This window comes from Oryctolagus cuniculus, chromosome 12 (genome assembly GCF_964237555.1).
Source record: "Oryctolagus cuniculus chromosome 12, mOryCun1.1, whole genome shotgun sequence".
Taxonomy (NCBI): domain Eukaryota; kingdom Metazoa; phylum Chordata; class Mammalia; order Lagomorpha; family Leporidae; genus Oryctolagus; species Oryctolagus cuniculus.
This window is the reverse complement of record NC_091443.1, coordinates 18403190-18412659: the sequence shown is the minus strand read 5'-3', so window position 1 is coordinate 18412659 and position 9470 is coordinate 18403190. Positions and strand designations below refer to the sequence as shown.

The 9470-nt window shown below is 45.4% G+C and overlaps 1 protein-coding gene across 11 annotated transcripts in view; it reads left to right on the top strand.

Moving 5' to 3' along the window:
• The first annotated feature begins 49 nt into the window (after positions 1 to 49).
• KIAA0586 (KIAA0586 ortholog) overlaps positions 50 to 9470 on the top strand; it is a 117815-nt gene continuing 108394 nt past the window's right edge. For 5 of the 11 annotated variants that reach the window (XR_011380689.1, XR_007910261.2, XM_051822212.2 and 2 more), the window contains exons 1-4: positions 54 to 554; positions 1217 to 1293; positions 6270 to 6339; positions 7579 to 7648. Coding sequence is in view for 5 of the 11 variants with exons in the window: in XM_051822212.2 (XP_051678172.2) it covers positions 494 to 554; positions 1217 to 1293; positions 6270 to 6339; positions 7579 to 7648 (278 nt within the window). In the remaining 6 variants the exon portion in view is untranslated. Of the gene's footprint in view, positions 555 to 1216; positions 1294 to 6269; positions 6340 to 7578; positions 7649 to 9470 lie in introns of all 11 variants that reach the window. The other 6 variants (XM_008269714.4, XM_008269722.4, XM_008269720.4 and 3 more) reach the window with 6 other exon arrangements.

The following is a 9470-nucleotide window of genomic DNA, read 5'->3' as shown; positions in this document are numbered from 1 at the left end:
CTGGTTGGATGTTTTTGGAACGGTCCTCCGGCGCGCATGCGTGTTGCGGCTCTAGGGCGGGCTTAAAGGGAAGTGGGCGGGGCCCGCGGGCCGCTGAAGCTGTTGTCAAGCGCGAGTCGGCGCGCTGGGGACGCAGCGCGGAGAGGGTGGGCGTCCCTGGCCGCCTCGGGACGGGGTGTGTGAGGCCCGGCGGCGAAGCTCGGTGTGGGGGCGACCTGGAAGAAGCAGCGCTTCGGCTTCGTCCGCTTGAGCCGCCCGTTGGCGCTCGCGTCGTTCTGGGTCCTGGACGCCCGCGTCGCCGCTGCCGGCGAGCAGGGCACTGTCCGCAGACGTTCGTCCTTTGGAGGCTGCTACGCGAGTTCCTCAGACACTTGAGAAACCCCCGCGGGCCTGGGGGAGTGCGCGCGGTGTGCTCAGGCCTCCGGGGAAGGAAGCGCTGCCCCCGCTGACCGCCGGCGACAGGAGGGCTTGAGCTCAGCCCGGAGAGGAGACGATGCCGGCCCGGAGCCTGCGGGGAGGAGGCCGGGCGCTGCCCAGGCAGGAGGCGCCAGCCGGTACGTGCCGCCGCGCTCGGTCCCCGGGCGTCTCAGGTCGCAGCACCGTGTGCATCCCCGCGCCGGCGTGCACGGAGCCCTGCGCGTGCCCTCGCCGCTGTCTCTCTGTCCGGTTTCGCATCCGAGGTGCACCTGCCTGTGGAACGCGCGTTTTGCTGTGTGCTTTGCCTCCGCTTGGCGTGGTGCGGAGCGCGCGGCTTCCGTATCCCGATCCTGGAACTCGGTGAAGTTGGTTGGAGATGGTTTATGTATAAGCGTCATCCGCTCTGCTGATAATTTTAAGGGTCGGATTAATGAGGCCTTTAAAATGGTGTTTTTTCTTTTTAACCACAGCAGTAATACTATAACAGGCCTGCTGTCAAGTCAGATTTTTACATCACATACATATTTTATTCCTGGCAGACGATTCCATCCGCCCTTTATCCACACCCAACAGTGTCCTAACGTATTTTAAAGCATTTATGCTTCTTATCTCAGTAGGTTGTCAATACCTACCTATTTTCCCACTTGTCAATTATACAAACCATTATTTAAATACATTTTTTGCATGTGAAGTGTCTCGTGTTAATATCCAGTTTCTAGTTCTTGAATCACGCCTACCGCTTATCTAAAGATAAGGTTCTGATTAAAATTCACTAAAATGGATGACTTTTTGTCCTCAGGTTCATCAGACTTAACCGCTGCTGGAAATTCTCACCAGCCTCCATTAGCAAATCCCACTGTGTCAGAAAGTGTAAGCGTAAGGATTCTTGATTATGTTCATGTTAAAATGTCCCCTGTCGTCAAACAACGTGTCCCTCAGTTACGTTTGATTTACACTGTGCTTTTTTTTTTTTTAGATTTATTTATTGGGGCCAGCCCTGTGGCATAGCGGGGAAAGCCACGACCTGCAGTGCTGGCATCCCATATGGGCACCCGTTCAAGCCCCAACTGCTCCACTGCTGATCCAGCTCTCTGTCCTGGGAAAGCAGTGGAAGATGGCCCCAGTCCTTGGGCCCCTGCACCCGTGTGGGGGACCTGGAAGAAGCTCCTGGCTCCTGGCTTCGTGTCTGCGCAGCTTTGGCCTTGCAGTCAGTTGGGGAGCGAACCAACGATAGAAGATCTCTCTCTCTCTCTCTCTCTCTCTCTCTCTCTCTCTGCCTCTCCTTCCCTTTGTGTAACTCTGACTTTCAACTAGATAAATAAATCTTAAAAAAAATATTTATTTGAAAGAGTTACAGAAAGAGGGAGAAACAAAGAGAAATCTTCACTCCCCAGATAGCTGCAGTGCCGGGGTGAGCCAGGCTGAAGCCAGGAGCCTCCTCCAGGTCTCCCATGTGGGTAGCAAGGGCCCGGGCACTTGGGCCCTCTTCTGCTGCTTTCCCAAGTGCCTGAGCAAGGAGCGGGACTGAACGTGGAGCAGCCGGGACACGACTGGCACCCATATGGGATCACAGCGTGGCAGGCAGTGGCTTTACCTGCTGTGCACCACAATGCTGCCCGAGAGAATACTTACCAGAAGTGTTTCATGTACAATTGTGACTTGATTAGTATTTGAGATGTTAAACAAAAAAACCTTCCCTAGAATGGAAAATACCCATTGGTAAGATAATGAGCACTGAGAGAAATACTGTAACTGAGAAGAAACTGCTACTATTTAGAGAAAAGGTTTTGTTGACCAGAGAAAAAGAGAGGGGAAGAAACTAACCACACACATACATGCCCCCCCCCCCCAGCCACATATACACAGGTTCAACTTACATACCATTCAAACTGTTGTGAAGTCGTCGTCTTTTATTTTTTTTTTGAGAGGAGGTTCTTTATCTGAACTTTTCAACCTTTTTATTAGAATGCTGAAAATATTTGACAATAAATGTTTTGTTAATGAGATCTAATTAGACTGACCACTAATCATAATGTTGACCTATGAATTGCTGATGTAACAAGTCTATAACAAGAGTTTCACAACATGATATTTTGAATCCAGTAAACTAAGAATTAAAATGAAACTTTTTATTTTTACTCAGCAATTTTGTCAAAAGGTCACAATAAAATGTACAATTATGGGGTATTGTTGTGTTGAGTAAATGCCTACCTCTTAGGCTGGCGGTTTCTCTTTCTTCTTTTTTTTTTCTTAAGATTTATTTATTTATTTGAGAGGCAGAGTTATATATATAGAGAGAGACGGAGAGACAGAGTGAGGTCTTCCATCTGCTGGCTCACTTGCCAAATGGCTGCAATAGCAGGAGTTTCATTTTACTAAGAATGCAAAGTGCAGTTAGAATTTTTTTAAAACTTATTTTTATTTAAAAAATGGAGTGAACGGGAGAGGGAGAGGGTGCAGTCCCATCTGCTGGTTTGCTCCTCAAGTGCTTGCCACAGCTGGGACTGGGTTGGGCTAGGAGCCATCCAGGTCTCCAGCTTGGTTGACAGGAACCCCACTGGTTGAGCCATTGCTGCTGCCTCCCAGGGTCTTCACTGGCTGGAAGCTGGAGTCAGGAGTCTGAACTGAAACCCAGACACACCGGCTTGGAACATGGGCAGCCTAACTGTTGGACAGCTTGCCCATCTTGTTGCGTCCGGGTTTTATTACATGAGGTTACAGCACCTACTGAGTGGACCGTGTTATTTTAATGAAGAAGCTGCAGAAATTGTGCCTGATATGCTCATTTATTTATAAATTCATTTTTTTTAATTTTTTAAGACTTTATTTATTTTTTTGACAGGCAGAGTGGACAGTGAGAGAGAGAGACAGAGAGGTCTTCCTTTTTCCATTGGTTCACCCTCCAATGGCCGCTGCGGCCGGTGTATCACGCTGATCCGAAGCCAGGAGCCAGGTGCTTCCTCCTGGTCTCCCATGAGGGTGCAGGGCCCAAGCACTTGGGCCATCCTCCACTGCACTCCCTGGCCACAGCAGAGAGCTGGACTGGAAGAGGGGCAACTGGGACAGAATCCGGCGCCCCGACCGGGACTAGAACCCAGTGTGCCAGCACCGCAAGGTGGAGGATTAGCCTTTTGAGCCGCGGCGCTGGCCTATAAATTCATTTATATCTGCTCTTATTCGTACCCGTTTCTCCTTACTACCAAAGAGGAGATATGGCTTCTCCTATGTGAGCTAGAACAAAGCGTTTAAAGAAACTATTTTAAGAAAATACAAAGAGGGGCTGGCGCTGTGGGTGTGGCGGGTAAAGCTGCTGCCTGAAGCACCTGCATCCCATATGGGCAGCGGTTCGAGTCCTGACTACTCCGCTTCTGATTCGATTCTTTGTTATGGCCTGGGAAAGTAGTAGAAGATGGCCCAAGTGCTTGGGCCCCTGCACCTACACAGAAGACCTGGAAGAAGCTCCTGGCTGCTGGCTTCGGATTGGCGCAGCTCCAGCCGTTGCAGCCAATTGGGGAGTGAACCAGCAGATGGAAGATTTTCTCTCTCTCTCTCTGCCTCTTCTTCTTTTGCTGTGTAACTCTGCCTTTCAAATAAATAAATCAGTCTTTGAAATTTTTTCTTTTTTTTTAAGAAAAAAAAATTCCACAATTAAAAACAATAACTCTTAACACTTTGAGTTTTTTTGGTACATTTGTATGTTTCATTAAACAGTACCATACTGTTTTATGGCTAGGTGATATTAAAGATCTTTCCGTGTCATCAATTTTTTTTCCTAAAAGTTTTTAATGGGGTCAAAGGATTTCAGTGTATATGATTATCATAGTTTATTTCTTCATATACATGAAGGACTTTTTCCCTGCCATTTTTGGTAATTTAAGCATGCACATTGTGAACATCCTGGCACATATCTCAGACTATTCCTTTAGGATTAATTTCTAGATATGAAGTCATAGATCAGAAGGTATACACAGTTTTTGAAATGGCCTCTTGAAAGACTGTCATTATATTCTCTCCAGTAAGGTCATGAGTGGAATGCATTTTTTCCATCTTTACCAGTAAGCTCATTTGGATAGATTATAAAATAGACATTTTATTGTGTTTATTAGTAGTAAGGGAAGTTTTTTTTTTTTTTATGTAGATGGCCATTTGTATTCATTTTTTTAAAGGTTTATTTATTCGAAAGAGTTACACAGAGAGAGGAGAGGCAGAGAGAGGTCTCCATCCGCTGGTTCGCTCCCCAATTGGCTGCAACGGCCAGAGCTGCGCCCATCCGAAGCCAGGAGCCAGGAGCTTCTTCCAGGTCTCCCATGTAGGTGCAGGGGCCCAAGGACTTGGGCCATCTTCAGCTGCTTTCCCAGGCCACAGCAGAGAGCTGGATCGGAAGTGGAGCAGCTGGGTCTTGAACAGGAGTCCATATGGGATGGCATTGCCTCAGGCAAGGGCGTTAACCCACGGTGCCACAGCGCCAGCCCCTGTATTCATTTTTAAATAAATTTTTTTCTTTGAAAGGTAGAAAAAGAGCTCTTCCATGCACCTGTTCACTCCTCAGTGCACACAACAGCCAGGGTTGGACCAGGCATAAGCTAGGAGCCTGTAACTTTTTCTGGATCTCTAACATGAGTGACAAGAACCCAGTCATTTCAGGTCTGCTTCCTCCCATGGTGTGCACTGGCAGGAAACTGGATGGGAAGCAGAGCCAGGACTTGAACCCAGGGACTTTGATATGGGAAACGGGCATCCCAAGCAGTGTTTTAACTACTGTGCCGGACACCTGCCCCGTATTTATTTTTTTGTGAAATATATATTGGATTCATGAAAGAGGAAAGAGAATTACATTTTCATAATAGTTTGTAGGAAACATTGTATGGTATTGTTAATTTGGCTTTTTTAGCAATTAACACCTGTCGTCAGGAGATAGCCTTGATTGGTTATCTTTTATGATGTTTTTCTGTTCCCTTTTCTGATGTACTGGAAAATGAAAGGTGAAGAGCAACATTAGAAGTCCTGGTGTTGTCACTGAGTAGACCCTGAGAGGCGAAGTCCAGGATCGCACATGTAAGCAGAAAGCTGTTTGCCAGTAGGTGTCACCTATGTAAGGGAGCCCTCTGTGACTACACAGAGCTCAGTGACACATTGCTGTGACTGATCTGTGACGTCCCGTGTGTGAGTATCCCTGTCTATTCCATTCAGTTCACAGCAGTCAGGTTTTCATGCTTAACTGAGATGCCAAGTTACTTGCTTTGCCAGAAGTGCCAAATCAGGGTTTAAGTCTGTATCTCAGTGCTGCATTGGCTTGTTTGTACATTTACTAATTCATCTAATTACAATCCATCACATTACTCACTCAGTCAATAAATCTCCAGGGTACCTAAGCATGGGGCAGTGCTTGAAATGAAGTTATAAAACGCATAGTCCTGGGGCCGACACTGTGGGGCAGCAGGTTAAGCCACTGTCTGCAGCACTGGCATCCTGTACGGGCTCTGGTTTGAGTCTCGGCTGCTCCACTTCCAATCCAGCCCTCTGCTAACGTGCCTGGGAAAGCAGTGGAGGATGGCCCAAGTGCTTGGGCCCCTGCACCTATGTGAGAGACCCAAATGAATCTCCTGGTTCCTGGCTTTGGCCTGGTCCAGCCCTGGTCATTATGGCCATTTATGGAGTGAGCCAGCGGATGGAAGATCTCCCTCTTCTCTCTCTGTCTCTCCTCTTGCTGTAACTCTGGCTTTCAAATAAATAAAATTCTCAAAAAAACCCACAATCCTGCCTTCCCAGACCACAGTTGTCACATAGCTAGTGATACGTAATAAATCACAAAGCTGATTTAGCTCCTCACCTTCTCCTTTCATATCCCAAAGGATTTTTCTAAAGATGTTGCAGTGCAAGGGTTGCCTTTGGATAACACAGAAGAGAGCAACAGACAAAAAGGTAAAAGAATAGAATTTTTTTTAATTGTGATGAAATATACATTACATAAAATTTACCATTTTTGAATGTAAAGGTCTATGCCATTAATTGCATTCATTTTGTTATGCAGCCATCATCGCCATTTTCAGAACTTTGTCATCGCCCTCAAGTGGACTCTGTATCCATCAGACACTAACTCCCCAGTCTTCCTCCCCTCAGCTCCTGGCAACCGCCATCTTGCTTTCTGTCTCTGTAAATCTGACTGTGCTAGAGACCTCATTAGTGGAATCATTACAGTATTTGACCTTGTGTGTCTGGCTCATTTCACTTAGCAAGCATTATGTCTTCAGCCTTCTTCCATATTGTAACATGTGTCAGAATTTTCTTTGTAAGGACAAAATTGATTTTTAGACATTCATTCAACTACCTTATACTTTTTATTTATTATTTCCATTTTTAATTTTTCCTCCCAAATTAAACTTCATAATACCATTTGAAAGTTTCTTTTATTATTACTAACTTACTACATCTGTTTATAAGTTATGAATTCAAGTTTTGAATAGTCTTTGGAAAGGCAACAGATTAAACATGTCTTTTGAAAAGTTTTAAAAAAAATTTTTAAAGATTTATTTATTTATTTTTATCTGAAAGACAGAGTTAGAGAGAGAGAGAGAGAGAGAGAGAGAGGTCTTACATCTGCTGGTTCACTCCACAGATGGCTGCAACGGCCGGAGCTGCGCTGATCCAAAGCCAGGAGTCAGGAGCTTCTTCTGGGTCTCCCACGCGGGTGCAGGGGCCCAAGGACTTGGGCCATCCTCTGCTGCTATCCCAGGCCACAGCAGAGAGCTGGATTGGAATAGGAACAGCTGAGACTCGAACCGGCACCCATAATGGGATGCCGGTGCTTCAGGCCAGGGCATTAACCTGCTGCGCCATAGTGCTGGCCCCTTGAAAAATTTTATTATTTAATGACAATGTGTGAAGTAGTTTGTTTTGGTTTATATGAAGCAATTTTTAGGGTTTGAGCAAATGTTTCCAGTTTGGCCTCAGATTTTTCACAATTTTTATGTAGAGTTTATGGTTATAATTGTTATATTATTAGTGAGTCTCTTAATTTGTTCCTTGCTTTTTTGTTGTTGAGAAATCCTGTTGTTGAATCCCTAAAATTTCTTTCAGTTTAGAAAGGTTTTTTTGAGTAAGCAATTAAAATTACAAAATTTCCAGGAATCTGAAGTATATTTTCATGTCTTGATTTTACAGCAAATGACATCTGTATTTCTCAGTTTGCCACGGGACAAAAAGATGCTCTAAGAACAGTTTTAAAGCAAAAGTAAGTTTCACTTACAGAAAATGGCTGGAAGACGTCTTGGGTAAAATATGCTTCATTTGTACTTTGGACATAGGACAAGCTTTCTTTTCCCCATGTGAAATAGTATTATGTGATGATATATACGAAATTTTTCTCATGCTTTTCTGGGTAGCCATGATATCCTCAATGTGTGTTAGAAATCATTAGTATAGAGGAGGTACTGTTCTAAGCACTGTAGTACATTGACTTGTTAGTACTCATCAAACCCTGTGAAACAGATTCCATTGCCATCCTGATTTCACAAAACCTCCATTTAATAAGTGAGAAAATAGGCTTTCTGTGGGTCATTTAGCAAGGTGTTCCTGGGCTGGCATTCAAACCCAGGCATTTTGCCTTTGGGCCCACTCTCTTACAACTTGGCTATACTGCTTGTATCAGTGGTCAAGTAGTACCTTAGACATAATATGTATTATTGACTTTTTTTTTTTTTTTTTTTTGACAAGCAGAGTTAGACAGTGAGAGAGAGGAACAGAGAGAAAGGTCTTCTTTCCATTGGTTTATCCCCAAAATGGCTGCTACGGCCAGCGCGCTGCGGCGATCTGAAGCCAGGAGCCAGGTGCTTCCTCCTGGTCTCCCATGCGGGTGCAGGGCCCAAGCACCTGGGCCACAGCAGAGAGCTGGAAGAGGAGCAGCCGGGACAGAACCAGTGTCCCAACCAGGCGTAGAACCCGGGGTACCGGTGCCGCAGGCAGAGGATTAGCCGAGTGAGCTGCAGCGCCTGCCGTATTATTGACTTTCAAAGGATATCGACAGTTCTGCCGTATCGAAAATACCTTAGAAAGTAGAAAACAATTTTACTTGCCTTTGAATTCTTGTTTGATTCTCCATTTAACACAAATGCCATAGATTCTCATTTTATTCAAAGGTTTTGCTTTTGAATTCTCATTGTACATTCTGTAGGCAAAAGATCAGTGATTTTTATAACACAATTAAAATAAACATAAAGCTGTTAACATAGAATGCTTATTCTTTTTTCACCTGTAGTAATCCATGACATACTTATTATACTCTGGGAAGGACTGGAATAGCAAAAGTAAACACTACTAAAGCACAAAACTGTCATGTGAACCAGCCAGAAGTTCCTAGCTGGTTCTTCGGCCTGTCAGGATTTTCCCTTTTATATTTGTTCAGTGTGTAATTCCTAATATGCGATGTAATTGGGAGACAACTGTATGGCAGATTTTATCCTAGGTGTGTAAATTTATGACAGGAGCAAGAGTGTGGGTATGAGGAGTGGTGTCGTCTGTCCCGCTCTCTACCTGAGCTATGAGTTGCAGGTGACTGACTCAGGCAGACAGGAAGTGATCATCACCTCCATCCATCTGACCGCTGGCGGGTGATGTGGCTGCTTATGACCACAGCAGGGACTTCAGCAACTTGCCTTCACGTCAGAACTCTCCTAACAAACCTCTCAGATTTGTCAGAGTCGAGGGAGAAATTATTATTAAATACGTGGCCCCAGAGAGGTCATTGAGAGCCTCCCCCACCCCCACCCCCTGGTATCTGTTGACAATGGATCTTTCCTTGATTAAGGAGTGATGAATAGGAGCAGACTTTGGTGTAATGGTTGAGACATGTTTTGGGATGCCCACATCCAGGATCAGAGAGCCTGGGTTGAAGTCCTGACTGTGCTCCTAGTTACAGCTTTCTGCCTGCGCTGAGTACTTGGGTTTCTTCTACCCACATGGGATACTGGGATTGAGTTCTTGTCTCCTGGCTTCAGCCCGACCCTGCCCCAGCTGTTGTGTGCATTTAGGGAGTGAGCCAGTAAATAGGAACTCTC